Source organism: Clytia hemisphaerica, unplaced genomic scaffold (genome assembly GCF_902728285.1).
Source record: "Clytia hemisphaerica strain Z4C2 unplaced genomic scaffold, Clytia hemisphaerica genome assembly, whole genome shotgun sequence".
NCBI lineage: Eukaryota > Metazoa > Cnidaria > Hydrozoa > Leptothecata > Clytiidae > Clytia > Clytia hemisphaerica.
Window position 1 is genome coordinate 285,062 of NW_027103608.1, and position 26,227 is coordinate 311,288.

A 26,227-nucleotide genomic window follows, 5' to 3' on the forward strand; every position below is an offset into this window, starting at 1 on the left:
AGCCCCCTCAATGTCTGGTTTAAAAGTAAAGAACCCCTGGATATCCGATCTGTACCCTCTGTATCCTGTGCTATTTCTGGAAAAGCCCAATGGCCGAAGAAATTTTTTTTCTTTTTCAGATGCCCAAAACAGAAACAGATTATACAAATCTTCATTTAAATTTGAAACAATTATGGTTTGAAAATGGAAATGCATCGTACACAGTTATGGAATTCTACTTTGTAAGTTCACCTGTTTACTATTATACTTCCCATGTTCCCTTAAAGGTTTTGTTTTTACATAAGTGTTCCCGTTTCATATTAGACACCTTTTTGCATACCAGGACAGTGTCTGAATTAAAATTGATGAGTAAGCAAACGATATCACTCTTATTTAAAAACAAAACCTTTAAATCGTTTGGATACATTCCTATCAATTACTCACTTCCCTCGTTACCGTAAGTTGGTCTAATGCCGACATCCCTCACTCATCTAATTCCAACACCCTTTTTAGGGATGGAACACAGTAGCGTAGCCAAGAGGGGCGCAAAATTTGTGAAGGAGAGCAGAATTTTGTAACACATTAATTATCTTTTTATATTATAAATATATAATTACAATTTTATAAAAAACTGCTCTCCTACACAAATTTTGCATCCCTCCTATCTACGCTACTGGAACAACAGGAAGGTCAAAATCGCTGATTAAAAAGAATTATTCTCCTCTGAACACTAAGCAAAGAAATAAAGTTTCAATCAATGATTCCGACCTTCATATTATTCCTATCTCTTAAAAGAAGGATGTAATTAAAAGAGGGATATCGACATTAGACCGACTTACGATACGACTGAGTGCCCTACAATGTTTTCAAGTGTTTGCGTGACCCTATCTCCCCGTTTCTTTGCAAATGTGAGTTGTTAAAAGAAACGGAATATTTGTGGTTTTCCATGGACCCAAAAGTCAACAAACAACAAACAAACAAACAAACAAACAAACAAATTTGTTTTTCCTTGTACGAGAAGGTATGGTTTTCCATCTTACCATCTTCCATCTTGCTTTTTTTATAAGAATACATTTTATAAGAATGTCCATGATGAAAATGGCCAAGAAATTAAGAATATGGTAAGAAAATCACCATCATGGAATTTTGCTACTCAAGCTAAGAATGCCATTTTTAGAGCATTTTCAAAAATGACATTTTAGGCTTGAGACGTATGTACTAAATGTTAAATCTAGTCTGAATTAGGATGCTAACCTAAGAATGCTTTAAGAATATTTTAGGATGATTTTCCCTAAAAAGTTAAGAATATCTATGATGAAATGGATTTACACCATTCTTATCTGTTCTTATATAAAAAGTGTGTATTCTCAGAAAACGAAGTTGCGGAGTCTCCATAACTCGGACACGCACGGGAACACAAATCTGTTTGAGTTTAAGAAATTTCGAGTTTTGGAGTAAGGTTTATAAGACATTGATAACTAAAAAGACGAGAAAACTTATTCGAGTTAAGGAGACGTTCTAGTTATAGAGGTTCGAGTTAAAGAGACTCCATTGTATTTTGATCAATATTTGTGACCCCTTTTCCTACATTCTGTGGTTCAAGTTTAAGTAACCTGAGATCAGATTGTGGTTGTTTTCTGCCCACCACGCTGAAGCTCTTAAGGGATGGGTGAAAACATAACAATCTGACGAATATGCAATCTCGAAATCGTAAGGACCGTGTTCGTCTAAAAGGACTGGGGATGACAACAAAGCTGCTAATTGTGCTTATGAATAGGGCTCCGTATCAGTTTTTGACTTTCTGGCGCACAAGAAGATTCTTGTTGTAAGATTTTGCGCGGGAGGACTATTTTTCTCAGATGTTTAATTTTCAAGCGCCTTCAGAGGTTTACCGTACGCGTAAGAAAATTATGAACATCTGTTATCAGGTTAAGTTTGAGCGGTTTCCCACGGCACAAAATCAACAAACAAATTATTCACATCCGATAAAAGGGTTATCTGTTTGATCAGAAGTTGACATTTAATTCATCGTGTTCAATTGGAATTGTCGCCTCAACTGTTCTGTGTTCGTTTTGCACTTATTGCAAAGTTTTATTGAAAGGGGTATACGTTTTTTTATAAGAACATCCAAAATTGTTGAATCCTTCGAATGTTCTTAACTTTTTGAGTTTTAAACCTAAAAATGTTCTTAACATTCCTTAACGTTTTTTTTGTCCATTTTTCTAAGAAATTGTGTGTTGAAAATATTGTATTTTTTAAAATATTGTATTTTTGAAAAGCATCTTTATAGTAATTAAGTCACAATCGGATTTTCTTTGCGACGAGATTTCCTGAAACCTCTTAACGCCCTTCGAGCTTCCTATTTACCTGTGTTTGTAAAATGATTCATTATGTCATTCCACTTTATAATTCATTTCCTAAATATCAAATTTATTTTTTTTGAATATTATTTGATCAAGTAATGTCACGCGCCACAGCGGAAGTCAGCTAGTGGTTTCCTACACAAAATATAATACAAGATTTGTACATCTTTACCCCCTGAATGCCCTATTTAGTGCTGTGTTTATCAATACATATTTATTTATAAGAACAAACTATATGCAAGCATAAGGCTTCGATGAACAAAATATTAAGAACAAGTTAAGGGCATTTTAAGGCTTTGTGGACTCTAAAACACTCAAAAATACTCACAAAATGGTGAAAATAAGAACATTCTAAGAACATTTGTAGGCTTCAAATTCAAAAAGCTAAGAACATTCGAAGGCTTCAACAATTTTGCATGTTCTTATAAAAAAAACAACGTGTAGTTCGTCATCATAATTCTGCGTTAACGTTAGAACTAAACAGGTGTATGTTTTCATAGTTTTTTAATAGAATGCGACGAACTCCTCAAAATTGATTTAGTAAGATTTGATACCTTTGTATTACGCTAATTATAGAACCAAAGTTTCATAACAACTCCTTCTATGCTTATATTTTCAGGGGGTAAAAATCAAAAACACATTTCTACTGGTAACACGCAGTTGTTTGAATATTTTTTCAATAGCGCTTCGTCGTGCAAACGTCACGATTATTACTTCTCTCATTTGACCGAAATTCAATCCCACAATCCTTTTTTGTTTTAATTCAAAAGTCGTGGAAGTTATTACTTTTTCTTTGTAATTGAGTGTAATTTGCGTGCAAGCATAATTAACGCAAAGGTTGACGGGATTGAAATCGGTCAAACAGAAAAATCAATGTCTATTTTTAGATTCGCTACGGTATGCTATTCTTTTTAGATACATATATCCGAGAGAATGGTTTAAACTTGTGAAGAAACATTTTTATTTGAAGGATCCTGACGCGGCGTTTCTTTACGGATTTTTGAACCATCGTACAGAAAAAAAGCTAAAACAAAACATAGTGCTGCAACTTATCTTAACTCTCAATTTCAATTTTCATCGAGGCTGATTCACTGATACAACACAATAATGCGGTTACCGGTATGTTTATGAATTTTTATTCTTATTCGAGATATTTAAGTAAGTGACTGCAGTGAGATGCGACCCGAAGGCTCCTCTTTCGATAGCTATCTACCCGAAGGTAGGGGAGGGTGTCACTCTTTCTCTCTGAATTGCTCTACTTACCATTGATCCGTCTCTCTAGTTGCTCAGCATCAAGCAGAGAGGCATTAAACACCATTTTGAAAAACTTTGGTATGACCCGGAGGGGGATTGAACCCATAACCTTGCGTATAGTCAGGCAGCTGAGGTCACATAAAAAGGTGCAGTAGCTACAAAGTTTGCGAGCAAACTTTAAACAGTTGTTTTCAATAGATATGACCTTTCTGAACACAAAATCATCAACCGGACATTTTGAAAATATTTACCGGACGCGTCCGAAAATATTTTCGTATTTGATGACGTCACAAGCAAAATAAAATTTTTTATGAAAAAAAGCATAGACATATTATACACCAATAGATGCGTTTTTTGACGTAGATTAAGAAAAAGGTCAGTAACTATGTCTGAAAATTTGATAATAAAAAGTTAAAAGCTTCCGAAGTAGGATCGATTTTCTCGGGTTAGGTTGAGAAATCATATATATCCACTTAAAAGTCTTCTATATCGATTTTTGAGAGCTTTCGGATGGCAGTCTTAGATTTCAATTTTGATAAGTTTGAATTTTTGATTTTTTTCTCGTCTCGGACAGGTAAAATTGACGTTACGGACATAAAGAAAAAGCGTTCTAACTTTTTATAGCAAAATTTTCAGATATGGTTACTGACCATTTTCTTAATCTACGTTAAAAAACGCTTCGATCGGTATATAATATGTCTATGTTGGTTCTCAAAAATTTTTCAGTTAGCCTATGGGCACGCATGACGTCATCAGGTTCTAAAATATTACTGGACACGTCCGGTAATTAATTTCAACAACTCCGGTTGATGGTTTCTAGATATTTAGGTTGTATATTTTCAATTAAAAGTGGTTTGGGATTGTTCGCACCCCGTCCAATTTTTTTGTGACCTCAGCTGCCTGTCGCTATTTCAGATAATTAAGCTGACTTACTCTCACAATCAAATATTGAGGTTACCGGTATGTTTTTACGAAATTATTTTTATTCGAGATAATTAAGCATGAGTTTCACTTTTAGAAGGTTTCATTAGTGACTTGTTAAGTGCTACATACAGTAATAATGTCTACACTACATGTGGGTGCAAGGAGGGAAAAATTACATGCTTTTTAAGCATTGCATTTATAAGGGTATCTAGGCTCAGATATGGCAAAAAAAATAAGCATGTGCTAAGCATTACCTACATTTTCTGATTTTGGCTGTTTTTTTGGCTGGAATTTTACGGATTTTACGGATTTTCTGAATTTCCCTACAATTTTGTTTAGTATATACACATCTTTCAAGCATTTCCAGCCTTGTTAATCACTCGATCTAAGCATCTCCGAGCCAGTTTTTGGAATTTTGTATGCTTATAAACAAACATGTTGCAGGACAGACCCATTTATCAATACCCAGCAGCTCCCGCAATTGAAACTCTACATGGCCAGGCAGTGAAGTTGAATTTATAAATTTTCCAAACGGCCTGGACTTTCAATAACCAAATAAGGTTGGTATTTATCGCTTACGAAGATGGGTATTATCAGTCTCGTAAAGGTCTAATTAATTGTAGTACTTTGGTTGGTCTATCACTATTTGACATTTGGAATTTGTATGTAGCTGATGATTGTACGCATGAAACTTAAAGTACTACAAAAATAAAGTTTCCTCCTTCTGGTAGAGCACTTTGTTGTTGTTGATAATCATTTTCGTCTTATTTGATATTTCTATGGACTTTCAGATAACCTTTCTTTTTAAAATTGGAACACTATTTGGTGAATTCGGGCTGCCGTTCCTAAAACGCTATAGCTCTAGATAAGCATTTACAATATCGCTTTGGTGAAAAATGGTAGTTGCTATTCCCGCAGGTTTCCCCTCAAAACGAGGGCTTTCTGTTGATATTCTCTTTTTGTGAATGAAATTTGTTGTGATCAGAAGAAATTTCTTAATTCAAACCCTCTAGATGTTAAAAATTCTCACGACTTCCAGAGTAAGTGTTTGTAGAAAATTTCTACATCGGGTGCCAAATATCTTTATTTGTGTTTGGGGTCGATTTCCGAAAGAGAAGAGTCTAACTTCACTGAGATCGTTACAAGTGAGTTCGATTTTAGTGAAATTCATTTTTGGAGCAGATTATATCCTAATTCCCGGAAATCGCGTATCGCCTGGTATTCATATCTAAATTATTTGATTTTCAAGCGATTTATAAGACAGGATGTGATTATGCATTTCCCTACTCTGCTACAGTGGAACATAAGTCTGTTCGAGTTAAGGAAATTTCGAATTATAGAGTAAGATTTATGAGGCATTGTTAACTGAAGGGACAAGAAAACTTGTTCGAGTTTAGGAGGCATTTGATTCATAGAGTTAAAGAGATTCCATTGTAAATGGTGAATTTTGCTTATAATAAAATACGATGAAGATCACTCGAAACTGCTTGACAAAATTCTTACAGTGTAAAAGTGAACTCGAGTATTTTAAGTGTTTTGCCGTCGATTTATCTGGTTATGTAATTTTGGATTTTGGATTATAAGAATACTAACCTTGCATCTCCTCTCCCCTAAACAAAAACGTTTACCATCGTAATGAGCTTAACAGTTTTACCATGTGCACCAAATTCTAATACACAGGTTGTAAAATTAAAGTCTGAAGGCAAATCACGCTTTACTCGAAATTTTTATGTGCTTGTTACATGACATTTATTTTGGATTGGTTCGAATTTATTGACACTAATAAAGTTGCAGCTGTAAGTTGTAAAGCAAGTAACATGGGAATAAAATCACGTGAATCGAGTAATCACATGATATAATTTTGCAACCTGTGTATTGGTATTTCTGCTTTGTGAGAGTTGTCCGTTTGAGCAATGGTTAAATTTTACGGTCAGAGCACTTGTTAATCTTGAGACTTGATGGAGGAGCACCCTCAAAGGTGTTTCCCTAAAACAAATGAAAGATGAGGCAGGGGGCAAAAAGTTAGCAATAATAACAACCTTTAGACTAGTTAATGGAAAAGTAATTTTCAACAAAATGATAAGAATTCTAATAACTTTTCAATTTTTCAATTAAAAATCATATTTATCGGTTTTTAAAACTTCTATTTACAATATGGTTAATCCAGGAACAGTATTCTTTTTGTTAGCTCAACCTTGGTATCCTTCTTGATAATATTTGCTCTCGTTGCTGAATGACATCAGTGATTGCTCAACCTACTAAACTATTTTATAACATTTTGTAGTTGTTTACTATAACATTAAATGCGTGCACTCCTTATGATCTCTAACTACTTGACTAGATCGGGCTTATCATATAATAGTAGGGGAAATTTGTTCAATTTTTTAGGTCGCTTGACTTTTTTAGTCAAAGGACTTGTTATGCATTTTTGGAAAGATAATGGATAGGGGAATCAAAATAACATAGGTTCCAAATTTATTTTGGTCACTTTGGTGTGTTCTTCGGACAAATATGACGGTCCCAGGCAAAAATCATATGGTCAAAATTTGATGAAAATTTTAGCTTGAGAAAAGACCTCTTGTATATTTTTGGAAAGCTCTCAAAAAAATAAGATTAGATATATAAAAGGAAGTGTAGTTTTAGAGCTGACTAGCTCGGCACCTTGTTTTCAATTCTGGTTGTCAACAGTGCGATTCGAATATTTTGAAATTTGAACGTTCAAAAATCCAAGGTAAAATAGAAAACAACATGACGGGCAGTTGTGTGGTGGTTCAACCAAAATTTGGGCAACCTGGGAGGCAAATTTAGAAGATTTTGATTTTTGCGTCCCTATTAAAAGTAAACATCTTTGAAAAAATGACGCGAGCGAAGCGAGCACGAAAATTTAGAAATATCCCCTGCCTTCCTGCCACCGCGGTGACAGACTAGTCGACTTCAAAGTTGGAAACACTCCCACGGGGAAATCTGTGAGCAGTATAGTCTATCTAGTGTATAAAAGAGGATATCTGTGATGTCTATTATGTAAAATGTCTTCATTTTGATGTTTTCTGATGCATTTCTTATTATGACTTTTTTACGTCGGCTTGTTAGTAAGGAAAGAAAATCTGTCAAACGAAGCAGACCACCTCAGGGTTAAACCACAAGGCTGTTTTCTTCTTTATAAGAACACCTATGAACATTAAAAAGATTCGTCAGTGTATTACACGCTTAAACGTAAGAACAATTTTAACAAGAACATAATGGCATAATTTTGACAAAACCTAAGAACAAATTACGAACATAAAACCTTAAAATTTAAAATCTAAACTTAAAAATTAAGAACAATCCCAAGACACAAGATTTAAGCCTGGAAATCACTGAACAATAAAATCAACCAAACCTCAGCTAAAATTTACGATTCCTAAAAAGCGTGTATATTCTCGTGAGAACAATTATGTAAGGACGCTAGGGTTGAATTTTTAGTGAATCGACTCAAAGCAAAATTGTAGCCAAAAAACAAATTTACTCTACGCGTTTTAACAGGATCAGTTTTAAAAATATTCCTAAAATTTGAGCGTAAAAAACTTTTATTTTAGAATTTGGCCAATGTTGAGCCGACCGACGTGTTCTTATAAAATTGTTTTCGATGATGCATATGAAATCATGATGTACTTTCTTCATGAAAAAGTACTTTTCCTATAAACAAATTATCTCATGACCAGACGCGACAAAGATGTATCATGTTCTGCCGGCTTTGATAACAAGTACATGGTTCTTTATAAGAACAAACTATATTAGAATGTAAGGCTTCGATGGCCAATATGCTGAGAACAAGTTAAGAACATTTTAAGGCATTGCGGACTTGATTTTTCAGGAAAACGGGTAAAAATGGTCACAAAATGGCGAAAATAAGAACATTTTAAGAACAGTTTCAGGCTTAAAACTCAAAAAGTTAAGAACATTCGAAGGCTTCAAAAATTTTGATTTTCTTATAAAAAAACGTGTAATATGATCGATGACCCGGCATGAGAGGGAAAGGTTAACTTCATAAGAGGGCAAGAAGAAAATTGATTCTTTTTCCTTCACCACATAGAAAAATAACAAAGTTGCTTTTTTGATTTTTACTATATGTTTACTATAACAAATGAAAACAAACATACACTTGGAGATTGGTACTAAGTACTCATGTCTTTGTAAGAATTGTTGGGTATGATCAAGATAGTAGCGACTTTCTGTACCGGGGGATATCGCGAGCCATGATAAAAGTTGATAGTTGTTGCACCACGGCTCTATATCGCCTTTGCTCACCTAAACAGACAACGATATTTTAGTGTTTTTACCGTCGTCAAGCAAAGTGGACCGTGGTTTTGTCAATTTGCTTTATACCGTCCCCTTCGATTTATCTCGAATACTTAAACTCACAAATGCTTCGATCTATCTAGCTTGGATTGCGATCATGTAACTTCAAGACGACTATGTTGAATTTAGATATGATTTATCTTGGTTCATTTTGTTCCAAATTCTAGATTGTTTTCGGAGAGATAAAAAAAGAGTGCGTTTCGCCTTTTAGAAAACTTAGAAGCTTGAAAATAATGGTATCATGGGCCTTTGTACGAGAGCCATAAAAGTCACAGATCCTTATAAGTTGATTGATTTTCGCGTTGACTTTTTTTTCGCGAATTGAGAATATAAAATTTTCGCATGGACAAAATTTCGCGAATCGGCCTCTTTTCCACCCAATTCCTTTCATTTTCTGGTTTTGGTCAGAATTCAGATTTTAAATTTTTCGCGAGGACTAATATTCGCGAAAAATAGCCAAAAATCGCGAAAATTAATCTGTACCCATATAGTACCCATATTAAATTATTTTCTCCATCCTCTCAACATGCATTGAATTTTGTTTCTTTGAAATGTTCTTATAAAAAGAGGCTTTCATTCTCAGTCCAATTCTCCTTAATGAGAGAGCGAGAGTAAGTGTGTGAAAAAAAACAAAACAAAAACATTGAAATCTTATACCATTCAACAGTGCGAGGATATGATACATACAAAGTTTCACAGTGTTTGTCTTGACAGATGTGGTGCCTGCCTGGTGTTTTCTTGTAATTTTGAATATCATCCATTGATTTTTATGTATTTTTTTTTAACATTTTGACCGTTATGGCGAATTGGGTCTTTTCATATGGAGTTGGGCTGGCCCGTTTAATTTAGGATATATAGCTTACTTAGGATATAAGCACTTTCAGCCTTGTCAATCTCTTGATCTAATAATCTCGGAGCCTGTTTTTGGATTTTTGTTTGCTTATATTAAAAGACATGATGTATTTGTACAAGGAGCTTAGGTTTATTGCTGGAACTGATGAGGTCGATAATTTCACGGTTAAGTTTTGCAATGTATTTATACAAGGCTTAAAATTTCTACGTATTTTTCTAAAATAATCCACATAGTGCATTATCAAGGTGAATAAAAAACATGTACTAACTTGCCTTTTCTTTCCTAAATATATAATGTGTAAACATAATTAAGGTTCCTGAAAGCCTGGATCTTTTTTGTTGATTTGACACGCCTTAAAAATTTCGAAAATCTTAAAAAGTCAAAGCCAGGATAATGGGGCTATTTTGTTAAATTTTATTTTAAACTAATATAGCCCAAACTTAAATCTAACCCATTATTAAACCCCCTTCTCACATACCCGGTAGGATTTTCTTAGCCAGTGGGGATAAAAATAACGGACTTAAACTCGATGGGGATTGATATTCCCATATTTTTTATGTTCAGTGTAGACAAAAATTAGAGTATAATTTTCCACTGGGGACGATATTTTGGTTCAATTTTTTCAGTGGGAAGGGGTCCCAGTGGGTCTGTGAGAAGGGGGTATATTTCTCGATATGTTTTTTTTTGTCTGTAAAATCTCGCAGAAAACAAAGTAAAGAATTTTTTCATTTCATTAAAAGAAAAGAATATATTACATCGAACTTGGTTGACCTTGATTTCCTGGATGACGCTGATTGGTTGTGCTGACAATAGAATGAGTTCACGTGTCTTAAAGGTAATAGGTGATTGATCTGTCATTTATTTTAAAATAATTTTAACATTTTTAATTTTGGGGGGATTATGCTATATACATATGTTTTTTATAACAGGCCCGGTGGAACAACCGTAAAAGTGGGGTGGCTGAAGGCTCAGATGAGATAAAATTCATTTGCTCAAAAGTGGGGAGGCTGAAGTCTCCCCCGTCTGCCCACTTCCGCCGGGCCTGTATAAGCATAATGTTTATAAGCATGGTTATCGATCATGGGTTGTGTACTTAGGAAGGTTCATTTTTCTTTTCCATTTTTTTAATGAAAAAACTTTTTTTAGGAAAAATAAGCATATCACAAAAGTAATTTGAGCTTGATTCCAAAATATAGCCTAAGTATAACTGAGCCTGTTTTCCAAAAAAGGTATGCTATATTCGTCAATTGTGTCCAATCCAACTCGATTTGATGAATTGATCCCGGGGAGGCACTTGGGTAAAATTGGGTACGGGGACGTGCCGCTGGTCAGGGTCCCTTTTTTAAGGCTCTGAAGATAACTGGCAAGGTCCAAAATTTACTAATCTTCAAGCATGTGTGTCTGGCAAGGTTGGTTATTTTGGAAGAATTTAAGGGTGAAAATTAAAGAAATTATCATTTTTGGACCTACCTCCGGGTACTCCGGTGGAGGTCCTATAAATTAACCAATGTCCGTCCGTTCGTTCGTTCGTCCGTTCGTCCGTTCGTCCGTCCGTCTGTTACCAGCTTTTCTCAGTATTGGCTCATTAGTTTTTTCTGACTTTTGGCACAATGATGCAAAATGGCAATGCCCAAAATGTAACGGAGCCCGAATTTCGAAAAAAAAGATTTTCCGGCCGAAAATGCCGGAAATATGCCGGAAAAACTGTTTTTTTGGCATTTTCTCGAGATTTTATCATTAGTTTTTCTGATTTTCTGCTCAAAGATGCGTATTAACAATGCACAAAACATGGCCGAGTCTGATCTTTAAGAAAAAATTACTTTTTTCACGGTTTTGATTGGACTTTTTCCTTATAATTGGTTGTTTTTTAATTCAAAAACATTATTAATAGCAATGCCCACCATCAATCATGTTTCAATTTTCAATAGAATTGATTTTTGAAGCCGGAACTATTTAGAAATCGCCGGAACAACCTATTTTCGCCGGAAAGACAGTATTTCTTGAAATTCTCGAGCTGTACTTTATATTTTTTAATGAAATTTTGCAATTTATTGTGCATTTTCGCTAAACGCTATATTTTCTGACTGATTTTTTAAATTTTTCTCCTCGCATTGCTATCTAACTTTCATCATCAGGTAGGTCCATTCAATATCTAGCTTGTTTCGTCTACTTTTAGTCATTTTGCCACTTTTCAGATTAAAAATGGGGAATTTTTTCAATTTTTGGTTATGACAGGGTCCCGAATTTATCAAACATTCATGTCTGACAGGGTCCACTTTTTGGACTCCAATGGCACGTTCCCATCGGCCGTCAAGGTCCCGGGATCGATCATCTTAATTTATTTATAAGGAATAATTTTAAGATGATTATTTTCTTTTATCGTCATGAAAAATATGAGCAATCTGATTGGCTAAAAACGCGTACATAAATGCTGTATTTCATACTGTACCGTACAACTACAAGACCGTGTTCAAAAAAGGGTCTGGTAAGCGAGAGATCATATTTTGTACTTACTTTTGTATCTTATTCCAAATTGGATTATCAGGGATGCTTTCTTTTTTCCTCTCAATACTCACAAAAGTTGTCCATGTTTTTATTTTTTTTCATGTTTTGATTCCATTCGAATCATCTTCAAAGATTTTCTCGTTCAGAGTTTTCTATATTTTGTTCACCTAAAGGCTCGGAAAATATATCCTATATTGTACTCTGTACCGTGCGATAACTATTACTTATTATCTGGCACTGACTACCTGTACAATGACATTTTGACACTTGTTACGTGAAATTAGTACGTTGCCAAAATTTCTGACATTTCGTATGATTTCATTTCGCCGGAAATTCGGCACTTAGTCTAAACCCTCTCTCCAGTAAACTTCTTATTTGACGCACGAACGAATTTTTTTTTTACAAAAAGATTGTAAACAAAACACTTGGTTAACGGATGTTTAAGAGGTCTAATGACTCGCTTTTCAGATTTAGAATATTTTTACCGCTATTTAACATTTAAACTTATTACAATTTATTTTTGTGAAGATTTAGGAGTGCTAGACGTCCTAATTATTTAACTTTTTTAATACTCTTACTTACACCTTTAATTTTCAATAAAAAATCAAGGTTTCTTTTTTTTCCCTCTTCATGTTTCTTCGTTATTTCAAAAAAAATATATATATTCTTTGAAAACTGCTATGAAACATCTGATAAAAAATTGTTTTTTCAATGCAGGTGATATTGTTATGTGTCAAGTGATCGGGATTCCCATGGGAATCGATCCGGCGCCATTTTGGGCTAATCTTTTCCTCTACCAATACGAACAAAGGTTTATGAGCAGGGTCATTGAGGAAAATAAGGTTAAGGCTCGCCATTTTCATTCGACTAAAAGATTCATTGATGATTTGTGTGCGATCAATGACGGTAACTTGTTTCAGTCTGTGTATAGAGATATCTATCCAGATGAGCTTGAACTCAAAATTGAGCACTCGGGTAATCATGCTTCTTTTTTAAACCTGGATATTACCATCAAAGACGGGATATTTATTTATAAGTTGTTTGATAAACGGGATGCATTTCCTTTTTCCATAGTCCGAATGCCACATAAAGATAGCAACTTGCCAGAATCGATTTTTTATTCTTCTTTTGTTGGTGAACTTCTCAGGATTGCTCGTTCTACGTTACTTTTCGAGGACTTGAAAGTTAAAGCCAAAGTTTTTATACAAAGAATGCGATGTCAAGGTGCTGAAAACGCAAAGTTAGATTGCAGTCTTCGACGGGTTATAGTTCGTCATTTTTCAGAATTTTCAAGATTTCAACTCTCTCAAGATTCACTCGTTCGCCAGCTCTTGCGGTGAGCGGTCACGGTGTACGGGGCTTCGAACCGGGTTATAGTCCGATTTTTTAAATTCTCATTCTTTCCCCACTCTTTCCATCTTATTCTTTGAACTGTAAAATGTGTGTGAGAGCCACAGGGTTGGATAGTGGCAATCCAATCCCAGTTCCTTCTCTTCTAGTATGCTTTCTTCAACGTTGTGGCAGAAACGTGTCAAAGGTGTGGCAACTTTGTCTAGTAGAAAGTATACTTCTTTTCTCATTGTAATTTTAGTTTCTTCGACAGGTTCCGTGGTTTTTACGTTTTAGTTTATTTTATATTATTGCGCGCGTTTTATACTTTCAATAAACACATCTTTTTACTATCTTTTATCTGTGGTGGTGTTTAATTAACACTGCTTGGCCTACCTACACAACCCTATTTCCATCATATAGGAGGATATTTTCGTAAAAGGCCGAAATCCTGTGTAGGTCGAAAACTGAGGAACAGATAATGTGTTTTCTTGAAATATTTTTTGACTCATATTGAGTTACTTCATTCCATCTTAACTCATATTGAGTTACTTTCTTCCTTAAAGTCATTTTAGATCACTAGTTTTACATTGACGGATTTCTATGTCATCATATTTTCCTTTTCTACTCCAACCTGATTGATTTTCTGTGAATGTTCATTCTAGATTTTTGTTGTATTTGTATTATCTTTTTGTTTTGTGGATTTTTGTCTTTATTGTTTCCATTTTGAGTAGTTGAAGGTTTTATACTTCTAGACTATATATATTTTTTCTCAAAAATTACAATGCTCTAAATTATCTTTTCAACGGTATATAATTTGTTAGAATTGAGATATTACTTGAAAATAAGAATCAGTGTACACTTCAAGCCTAAAAATGTTCTTAACTTGTTCTTATTTTCATCATTTTATGAGATTTTGCCCATTTTCCTAAGAAATCGGGTGTTTTAGATTCTGCAAAGCCTTAAAATGTTCTTAACTCTTAACTTAGCAGCATTTTGGCCATCGAAGTCTTATGTTCTTATATAGTTTGTTCTTATAAAAAAACGTGTATTCTAGAAGCATTTGACACGTAGATTAATTATTGTAGACAAAGTATACCTTCCAGACTGCATCCTTTTTTTTGGTGCAAAAAGAAACTCACATGATTGAGATTTAAAGATTTATCTAAAGGATTTTGAATGGAGTTAATCTGCTTAACTTGTCAAATCCGTATGAAATGAGAAACACACAAAAACTACGTGTGTCAACATTTACTGCCACAACATCTCCGCGTCTCCTTTTCCATGCATCTTTATTTACCAGTAAGGTCGTTTAACGTGCAATACACGGCTAAGAAGTATTCATATGATTTTCAATAGTTCGGTTGAGAACTTCGATGGTGATTTTGTATTCTTAATTTTGAATATGCTGTAAATCAAATCAAATCATTTTAGTTTGATTAAGGTGTCCATAGGCGGTTTTAGACCACGTCGAACTTATCAGAGGAAGAGATTTGTAATTGTAATTCCATTGTCTTTTAACGAGCGTTGCACTCCTTCGCATGTTTCCAACGCACTTGCTCTATTGTCTTAAATTCGCTAGTGGTGACTGTTTAGAGCAAAGTCGATTTTGATTATAACATTTTGTTGTTGACACCAATCATTACAATTGACCGAAACGTCAGGTTAAGTTTATCTGACAATGGTTCCAATGACATTTTTATTTCCACCACATACTTGGCAAACACAAGTTCTCGATTCTTGTGGTGGTTTCAATGGACAGAGAAAGGTATTATAAATCTCTTATCTTAAAGATACTTTCATAAGATAAATGTTGGGTGAAATTTCGCGGGGACTTATTTATTTATTTATTAAAGAATTACAGTCCAGGCACACGAGGGCCTCTAAACCGATCTTGTACAAAAAATCTTTTTTAGGTACAGTTTGTCACGAGGACTTCCCCGCACCCTCCAATTAAAGTCTTCATTCGACTTGGCTTTATTCATCTCGTCTGCTCTTCTTTTCCATTCTTTGATTTGCTCTCTCTCAATTTTCGTTAAATCGTCGGTGATGCTCAATTTTACGTACTTCTCGTGCTGTCTTAGTTCAGTCAACTTCTTCATGAAGCGGTACTTTATATGGCTGTCTTTGAAGGCGACTTTGATTGGACGCACATCATTTGATTGTTTTCCAACTCGAGAGACGAAGGTTGGTTGAGTTTTTACGTTGACGTTGTTCAAAAGTTCGTTTACGAAATCGATATCTTCTTCATTTTCTTTTTCACGCACCCCGTGGATGATGATGTTTGCGTCAATTGACAGCTTTCTTTGGTCTTCGATTTGTTCTTCGACTTTCTCCCTTCTGAGTAACTGCTTCATGTTGTTTAGGTTCAACGAACCATTTACTTTCGCAGCGTCGGCAAAACTTTTTGGTTCTTTAGCCACTTGGACTTTCGAAATCTTAGCATTCACTGTCTCTTCAATTTTAGTGGATAGCTTCTTTTCCAGGACGGAAAATTGGCTCTGGATTAGATCAGTTACATGATTTTTTTCTTTTAGGTATTCCTGACATTTTGCCTTTAAGTCCTTGACCACGGTGTTAAGTCTCTTTTCATTCTCACTTTTATGGTGTATTATGGTTTCACATGCATCAATTTTTTTATAGCTATGTGTACAGCATTCTATTCTTTCTGCTTGATGATGGATTTTTATGCTGAGGTCTTTTGCCGGAGAACAACAAGTTATGCATTGGTATTTTCTGTAACCTTTATTCAAAAACATATTCAGCTGGTATGGTGGTAGTCCAGTGCAGGCATAATGTAGCATTCTTTGACATTTATGGCATTGAATCTTCATTTTTTCATTATCTTTAATGCAATTATGCTCCGTACAACGGTTGTTGTCAATCTCATCTTCATCAAGGGTCAGGTTCTTGTCAGGTGATGCCAGTTTTTGTCGAATTTTTGTTGTTTTTTCCATTTTTTGAAATTTTATTAAAAGTTCTCCATTTTTTTGAAAAAACGAAGAGCACAACCTTTCTGATTGACGTCAAATTTTTATATATCTTGATTTTGCGAATGGTACTATTGGGAGACAATATTTTCACGATTTTATGCCTTTTTTATTAGGGCTTTTTTGATACCAGTAAACATCTATAACGTAGTTTATTTGTCATTTTTTGAGTTTTGTTAAAAATAGAAGACCTTTCCAAATTTCCAGTGGAACTTAATTTCGCGGATGGCATCCAGATCCGCGAAATTTAATCCTCGCGAAATTTTATCCCATTAAAGATAGGTGATTCGCAAAACCAGTCATAAAAATCAGTTAAAGCCTAGAGTTTTCAGAAGTCAATTCGCCCAATCTCCAGTTTTTCTCTCTTATCTTCGTTTATAAATTGCTTTGGACATTTTCAAGTTTTTCTAAACTTTTTCTTGCCTTGTTGCGTTTTGGGCTTCAAGAAAAAATGTCTTAATGTAGTACTGTCATTTTACGCATTTATCACAGATTTTAGTCATTTACATTATTGAAACGTTTGTGAGATTTAAGAAGGTTTTATTTTTAAATACCTTATCGGCCCTTTTTTCGCCGGCCCTAATTTAACGCCGGCCCTTATTACGTACGCCACGAGCCCAAAAATAACGCCAATAAGGGCTGATAAGGTAAGTGTTTCGGTTTCATATCAGACACATATTTCACATCAGGACAGTGTCTTGCTATTGTTATATTATGCTGATATAAGTAAAAAAATGTTTTTCCTTTCCTCTTTCTGACCGATCTTGCTCCACATCCGTGCCAATTCAATGCGAAAAAGCTTGTGAATTAAAATTGAGGAGTAAGCAAACGACATCACTCTTATTTAAAAACAAAACCTTTAAGAAGGTTTCTTCTAGCCTCAAGTGTTCGTGCACTTTGTGAAATTTGTTCTGGAAGTGATAATGCCAAAGGGTGTTTATATAACATAAGTATTTTTTTGGACACTGCACTCAAATGTCTCCAAAAAATTGGCAACCGTATTTCTCAAAGATATTAGCAAATTTTTCTTCTTGTCACTTCTGATGCCTTAAGCATTAGAAAGCCCACCTTTTGACAGGTTTATTTTGGCAAACAACAAATAAAGTTTTTCGACACTTTTTTTTATTTTAGTCTGACAGTAAGTACAACAATCTGGTGCAAAACTTATTTTACTTTTTAACACTGGTTGACCAGAGATGATAATTTGTTGGTTTTTGAGCGAATAAATTGCGAAGAATTACGTTTTTCATCTGCTATGTGGCGACATTTAAAAACTTTTGAGATTGATGAGATAGAGCATGTTGCATTGCATCGACATAGAAAGATGGTATGTCATGATGCAAAAAAAGAGAGCATTTTTTAGGAATTTTGGTTGCTCTTATGCTTTCTAATGTATCTTGTTTCACCAATAATGTTATCCTCTGCATATATGGCCCCCATATAAGGAGATCGTAAATTTACTTAACAAACAAAAATTAATTACACATTTTTAGGGGAAAAATGTGGGGTATGATTGGGTCAGTATATTCTGTGTTGATCAAGTTTAACCGAAATCCCATCTCAACGTGACGCCTTTTGGCCAATAATATTGCAGAATAACTTGGGAAGAAATTTCAGTGAGAAGAAATCAATGTAAATTTTTTGGTCATTCGCCTAATTAATTATCGCCAAATCATTTTAAATTAATTTTAAGTTCAAATTTATCCTTAAAAACACCGTTAGGCAAAAATAGGTACTGGGTATGTGCGGACGGCAAGATTCGGTTTTTTCACCTTCGATAGTGTCTTTAAGGGTTACGAAAATTTTTCAGTAAAAATCAGTCCCTCTAATAAGTGTCTAATTTCTCAAAAAGATTTCGCCTAATTGTATGTAAATGGACATATTTGACTCATTCACTAAAATTTCTTCTCACTGAAATTTCTTCTTTTAAAATAATCGATGTGGGCTGATCTTCCCAGCTGGCCCACAACGTTGTTTCAACATTTATCTAATGTTCATAACGTCCATATAACGTTAGATGAACGTTGAAACAACGTTGTGTGTCAGCTGGGTTGTACTATTTTGTAATCATCCTTTAAAAACACGTCATGGACGACCAAAGTTTGAAAAATAATCCATATGGATCCCACATCGGATTGATCTATATTGAACCCATTTCTCACTAGCACACTAATTCAAGTGTTAAATTTCGATTACACTATCTCGTACAATTCATTTGTTGAAGCGTTGGCTCCAAAAGCGTGAACTCCAACATTCGTGAAAGAAGTTATTACAAAAATATGACACCCTGCTCAATGATTTTCAAGACTGTTAATCAGATTGTGACATTTTAAACCCAATTTCTATTTTTCAGGGGTACTACTAACATGATGTTTGAATCGATTTAGGCTAGTGAGACAGGATCTTAAATCGCTAGTCAAATTCACATGACTTCACTCATTTTCTTTTATAAGAACAACTTATAAGAACAATGAGGCTCATAATTGCCAGATACAAGAATAATTTATGAACAATGCTGGGCCCGAAATTACTCAATTTCAAGCAATTTAGGGGTCAAAGTAGTAAAAATTGGGTAAAAAGCCTGAATATAAATAAGAACAGGATAAGAACAATTTGATTCTCAAAGTGCCAAAACATTAAGAACTTTTACTGGTTCTCATAAAAAAGAAAGAGTGTATTTGAGGTTTTGTTTCCTTTGGCCCATATAGTCAAATTCACTCTCTGTGAAATGCGGCTTCTTTTGGTAAGTCATTCAGTCGTGATTTTATGTATGTTAGACTTATCACCTTAATCTTTGAAGTCTGTCCTGTGAAAGTAATATCCTCTGGTGTCGAGTGCTTAGATATCCTTATATGATTAAATATTTGGTCCTTTGAGTTTGTTTAGAAAGATTTCACCATTTACGGACCTTCCAATTAAAGAATTAACACTTTATTTTAGGGACTTTAAATGTGTCTGATAAACGCCTGTGAGTTTTTGAATTTGTTTAAACTTTTGCCAAAACCTTTTCTAACTTTATCTTTAAGCAACCGTTTCTTCGGGATGGTGACTTAGAGATCTTCTCGACATCTTAAATACAATTCATTATCGCCTAGTCGTTTCCCAGGCGTTAAATTTTAGTTCAGTTTTTGTTTGGCTGCTTCAAAATTCAGAATTTTCTACTATTCGTTTATGAAAATATGGACTACAGCACCATCCGTTTTTTGTATTTTCTTAAAAAATTTTAAATTCAAAATCGTTTACAGGCTCATACTTACTTCCTCTTTGTTTTCTCTGAGATAACTGGACTTTATTACAAGCTCGTGATTCTATTGGATAATCAACAAACAGAATCTGAATCTTTCCAAGCACAAGAGACCTTAGAGAAAGGTTCTGAGTAAACAGTCTTGAAACACAAAATCTTTTAAAAGAACCCGAACTGTTAAAATGATTTTATTTATGCATTTCTGGGGATTGGAGAACTAGAATGGAAAGAATAGCAGAACTTTACGAATTTATAGATATAATTGGAGGTGGAAAACAGAGTTCAAAGACTAAACGCAAAGCAAGTTTGTTAATAAAGTCAAGTCCATCCATAACTTGAACGCGCACGTTGGGGGTCCTTCAAAGTTCCTCAGAGTGCCGTCAAAAACCGGCAAAAATTGCCAGAAATGACCTCCTCAATTGGGAACACAAACTTGTTTGAATTAAGGAAATTTTGAGTTATGGAGTAGGCTCACAAGGCATTTTTAAGAAAAATTATTCGAGTTATCGAGCCATTCGAATTAACTGGTTAATTAATTGGTTTTGCAACAAAAGGCGCGTCATAACAGAGGCTCGAATAATGGAGACTCCACTGTAACAGAAATCTAAAATCTTACAAAACTTACTACATTATTTTTTGAATTTTGTATGTATTTAGGTGACCCAACCCTTTTTGTTTTTTAAACAGTTTAGACAGAGGCTTGCTGTTAAAACTGACATAACATGCATAATTAACTGAAGTCTGATAAAAGTTCCTTAAAAAGTAGGCCTAAAACGGCCAAAAGTGACTAAAAACAATGCTGTAATTTTTTATCGAACTATACGAAAAATCTGAACACAGATTTGAAATCAGCAAGGTTCACAGTAGAAAAAATCTTAATTTTTTAAAAACTTCTATCTATTCGGTTATTCTTCTTGGTAATATCTTTCCAACGGTGTATAGCTTTTTTGTACGTATAGAATGAATACCTACTGCAAAATTGTTAAAAAGTAAAATGTCCACATACTTTTGAGACAGGCTTAGACGATGCTATCGTCCGTTTAAAGGTCAGTAAACGCGGGAAAAAGTTCGGGCGTCAGGGCGGTTTACGGGAAAAAAGTGGCGGTAGAGTTTTGGAACACTGTAAACATCTCCGCCACTGCTTACTCCACCCAAATTTATCACGCCTCTCCTAAACTATTCCCTTTTTTAGTGATCGATAGGATCGTCTAAGACAGACTTTAATTGAATCTTTCAATCTTCATTTTCTTCAGAAATCGTATTCGACAAACACACTGACACGAGCTGATTCTACCGAAGAAGAAAATGAATGCAAAACTTATGAAGGTTGGTTGTTTTCAGAGGATATACACGTTTTTTTTGAATTAGAATAAATTGTATAAGAACATAAGGCTCGATGGTCAAAATAATTGGAACAAAACAAGATCATTCTAACCCTTCGAGCTTCTTCCTATTTTTTTACTAGGGGAAGCATATTGCCCCCCCCTTAAAATCTGAAGAACGACAAGTGCTATGAACTTGAAATTTTGACCAGTGGTAGATATGGATTATTGGAGCTTTTTTAACCAGGCATCGAGAATAGTTCGCCATTTGGCTATTAAATTCAAAATTTAATGAATCTGCGATCATGTCAGATTTTTATAAGAACAAACTGTTAGAAATGAAATGCTCAGAAATGCTCAGAACTAGCTAAGAACATTTTGAGGCTTAGCGCATTTTTAAACACCCAAGTTCTTTAATAGGCCCAGAAATACTCACAACATGGTGAACATAAGAACATTTTAAGAACATTTTAAGCTTAAAGTTTAAAAGTTACGAACATTCGAAGGCTACAAAAATTTTGGACGTTCTTATAGAAAAAAATTATTTACAAGTTTCAAAAAGGGATCCTAACAAGTCAAGGCAAGTCCTTCGACTTAAATTTTACTAGAGTCAGTCCCACCATTTGTGCGAGTTTAGAAACTGATACAAATTGTCATACCGCGAACACCTTATTTTAGCTCCCTCTGAAATTTAACCTGTGGCGACCTACTATTAGAATTTTATCGCGCATGTCTCAATTATATTGCTTTTTAGCCTCGATTTCCAGACCATTATTCTTATTACGCAAAATAGGGGCAATGTCTGCCATAAAAAAAACCGCGCGAGAGAGTGTTTTGAATATTTTTTCCTCTTTTGAAGAGCCCACTTCTTTTTTGCAGTACGGTGTACCTTTTAGTGTTTGATAATTAGGTGAAGCTGATTATTGACCTGGAATTATAAATTATTAGTCTAGATCTAGACTAATTACTATTCAAAAATTCGAAGGTGGAGAGTATATCCATGTTAAGCTTGAACGACTTCCGGGGGGGGGGTACTAGGTTTGCAATGTCCGAGTCAAAATTTGAAAATCGACCCATAGAGAGACAGAATTTTTCCACAAAATTTCAGCCAAAATTTGTAAATTGTAGACCAATTTTCAAGAACTTATGACCCTTTGAGGGAGTCGATTTTTGATCAGAGACTGAATTGCTTTTTAATGATTTTCGTACCCCTTTGAGTGTGTGAAAAAGGGACCCTTATTTCCCGGAACGACTTAAACAGACTATATGTAATTACATATTTCCAGTTTTAAAATTCTTCTGGGACTTATATCAGTGAAATGAAATCTCCTTTCTATCAGCCAAAATTTACGTGACAATGATTACCAATTCATTATCAAATTATCAATTCCCCGAAGTTACTTTAATATCGATTCCTAATTATGTTTTGAGCTAGTTGTCTTTCATTGAATCTTTTCTACGTTTCTAACTCGTGATTTGATTGGTAAGGCTTCATTCAAGATTCTGGCTAATTGCCATGACTACTAAGAACATCTTTTTGAGTTTTTAGCCTAAAAATGTTCTTATCGTGTTCTTATTTTCACCATTTTGTAAGAATTTTTGTCCCACTTCCTAAGAAATTGGGTTATTTAGAGTACGTAAAGCCTTGTGGTCAATATTTCGGTCATCGAATCCTTATGTTCTTATATAGTTTGATCTTATAGATAAAACGTGTAGAATAGAATCCTTATTTGTCGTCACAGTGTAATATTCATACACTGTGACACTCCTCACTAGTAGCCTGGTAGACAAAAACCGCTTTTTTATCGTGATTTAAAACAAAGAAAAATTTGGTTTGTGGGAAGGCACTGGCTAACTCACTAGTGAATCTACTTTTACGTAAAGTTTTTTTACAACCGTCTTTTCCTTGGCAAGATCCCGTAAAACTTGACCTGCTACAATCATATGTGTGTTCTTGTACAGAAATTCGATATTCTGATGAAAACTCCTTGAAAAAACACTCTAGAAATCAAACAAACTTACCAATATCAGAATCACAAGAGGTCTAGATCAATAATGTCATTTTTTGGCCGAAGGGCCAACAAAAAAAAGCTCATTACAATTTTCAGACAGAGAGGTTGAACAAGAATTTGTCATAATCATAGTTTTGGAGTTGAAGTTTGTGTTTGGTAATATCGGATTTCCGGATTTTTCTTTTTTTCTTAGAATCGTTTTTTGTGGTTCGAGAATTTTTATACCTCGTGATAATCGTATCACTTGCCAAAATTTCTTATTAACCTAGGGTGTATTCACTTGAAGTTTGCTTAAAATACAATCACGTGATCGTGCAAACTTAGACAATAAGAGACAAAGGTGAAGTTTGTGCAATTCTTTGTTCCCATATTTTCAAAACTTCAAGCAACAGTGTACACCCCTATTTCAGAAGGTGTTATTTTCGATTTTTCGATTTTCTCCTGTGTTGCTGTTGTTTTTGTTGAGAAATGAAATTATTTTTTTCAAAAAAACGTAAGCGTGTAGCCCATCTTTTTTCAGCCGCAATTTATATGAATAGTTTTAGGCTATTCAGCGTTATACATTAATCCTATTAATCCTGTTAACCTAAGCCGTCAGTGGAAAAACACCCATAGGATTCGTGTATCTGTTACATGCTATTTTCTATTCAATTTAAAGGGGAAATTGCATGATGTGTGCAGATTTCCCTTCGAAAAAAACATTGAAAAAAATTGATTTCCATTATTTAAATGACTTTGGGATTCATGAACTCTTCTCTATTGCTAACGTAGAAAAATATCATGTTGAAATAGGCTAATATTGAAAATGGACTTTTTCTCCCCTCATAGGTATCACATTATGCGTGTATCGTCTGGAACCAGAAATCACGAAAGAACAGTTGAAAGAAGTCTTCTCTAAATTCGGACACGTTTTAAAATGTACCGTAACAGAAGAATGTTCCGGACCTCTACCCTACCGCATCGGAAGCATCGCGTATTATTCCCCACTAGAAGCACAACAAGCTATTCGATATATGAACGGTAAAGCTATCATTCAAAACAACATTTATGTTGGTTTACAGACACGGAAAAAAGAGAGGCGACGATCATCAAGAACTAGCCCGCCACCTTCGGCATTGCTTCTCCCGCCCCCGAAAGAGGGCGTTGAAATTGAAAATCGGACTGAAAGATCTTTTAGTGAATCAGTAACGACAAGTGGTAGTGGTGGTCAGAGTGTGGGTGAAAAATTGATTCAATTTAAAAGACTTTGTCGCACGAGGTCGTTGAACACCAGTGCTTTGGATACTCACTCTTAATTCAAATATTTTTTAAACATACAGTGTGTCATGAAAAAGCGGACACATTTTTATATAAAGTAAAAACCTCAAAATTCATTACTAAAATGGACTTGGAATGATTGAAATAGGATTGCATTTCTCTTTGCAATCAATACATGTCAATTCCCAAGATGATTGAATAGTTTTTTGAGATTTAAATATTAAGTATGCAATAAAATTTGACATAAATTATGAGGATTTTACTTTATATAAAAATTTGTCCACTTTTTTTGGGACACCCTGTAGTCTGTACATAATTGAAATTTTCCCACTAAACACCTCAGTTGTACTTTAACTACTGTATCTTACCCTTTAATTCAACTACAATGCTCTTTAGTTTCAAGGTCTCTTTCTTTAAAATGTAATCACCTTACTCACTTAGACCACATTCACACGCTACGGTTCCGTTTCACTCCGAAATGAACCCATTCTATTGGTTAGATTCAAGTTTTACGTCATTTCTAACCAATAAAATGGCCTCATTTCGTTTCAGAGCGAAACAAAACCATTACGTGCGAACATGGTCTTAGGGATTAATATCATCTAAAGTATATGTCTTTATTTTTGGTTTTTGGTTGTTTTAAATAAACTTAAATTTAGCTTTCATCGTTCGCGTAAATGTTTTGTTCAATAATAAATTTCATACTTTTGCGATAGTTATAAAATTTTATAGCATTTTAGTATTGTTTACAAATGAAATGCCCGGGGGGGGGGTACTTAGGGGTGAGAGCCGTAAGGGTCCAAGGGTCCACACTCTCGAAAGTCCCTCAAAGGGGTACAAAAACCATTAAAAAGCAATGAGTCTCTGTAAGGGTTCCAAAATTACAAAAATGCAAAATCAACTCCCTCAAAGGGTCATAAATTCTTGAAATTTGCCTTAAAATTTAAAAATAAAATTTTGGCTGCAAATTTTGGAAAAATAATCTCTCTAAGGGTAGATTTTCGAACTTTGTCTCGGATAGCCGTCACCTCGCAAACCTAGTTCCCCCAACCCGGGATGAAATAATTTCCAAATGACAAACTATCTTTATCCACATAATGTAAATATTTTGTGAATACTTTTTAAACTTTTGTTTAATTTAGTCAGCGTATATTATATGTAACACAGCAATCTTGACCCAATACCAATCGATAATTTTTATAATATTTTATTTGAAATTTCAGACATTTTTTTTATATTACACCCTCCATAATAATTTTATTATAACTTCAAAATTGTATTTCATGTATTACAGACTAAAATTTTATTATTTGTATATAGTCTTTTTTTATTTACTTACTTTTATAATAATATGATAATGACTTTTTTGTAACCAATCTAAACATTTCCGAAAGGCCTTAGATCCTGGATGGGGGGGGGGTCATTTTCACCTCCATAAGTCCCACTTAGGGCCGCAAAAACAGGAAATAGAAAAATCAGTCCCACGTAGGCCGCGTAGGGTACCTTTTTGGAGGAATTTGGGAAACTGGTGGCAAAATTTAAAGAACATTTTGGAATTTCAGTCCCATTCATCGCAATTTTGGCATAATTCTTGAACCACAGCGGTACCACCAGGGTCTTTGACATCACCGAATAAGCAATAACAGACGACTTCATTTTAAACTCCCATCCGTATCGTTATGATCGCAATTTTTAAGAATTGTTTTTATACCCTAATCCAATTTGTAATTCAACTTAGAGATTTAGTTTAGGCGTTTTCCAATGACGTCAGCATTTTGCTGATTTTTAGAAAAAATCATTTCTACAGATGGATAGCCCTTAGTTTGTAGTATCCGAAAACGATATGATTTGTTAAGT

General features: G+C 34.5%; 1 protein-coding gene across 3 annotated transcripts; it reads left to right on the forward strand.

Moving 5' to 3' along the window:
• The first annotated feature begins 124 nt into the window (after positions 1 to 124).
• LOC136802141 (uncharacterized) lies at positions 125 to 24,460 on the forward strand. Of its 3 annotated transcripts, XM_067058860.1 has the most exons (4): positions 125 to 221; positions 3,258 to 3,461; positions 21,033 to 21,105; positions 23,942 to 24,460. In XM_067058860.1, exons 2-4 carry the CDS (start codon positions 3,450 to 3,452, stop codon positions 24,406 to 24,408), a joined length of 552 nt encoding a protein of 183 aa, XP_066914961.1. In that variant the 5' UTR covers positions 125 to 221; positions 3,258 to 3,449; the 3' UTR covers positions 24,409 to 24,460. The 3 variants fall into 3 exon arrangements, with proteins under 3 accessions (XP_066914961.1, XP_066914960.1, XP_066914959.1); XM_067058859.1 differs by lacking the exons at positions 125 to 221; positions 3,258 to 3,461 and adding an exon at positions 10,452 to 10,546; XM_067058858.1 differs by lacking the exons at positions 125 to 221; positions 3,258 to 3,461 and adding an exon at positions 14,978 to 15,313.
• Positions 24,461 to 26,227: the final 1,767 nt, after the last annotated feature.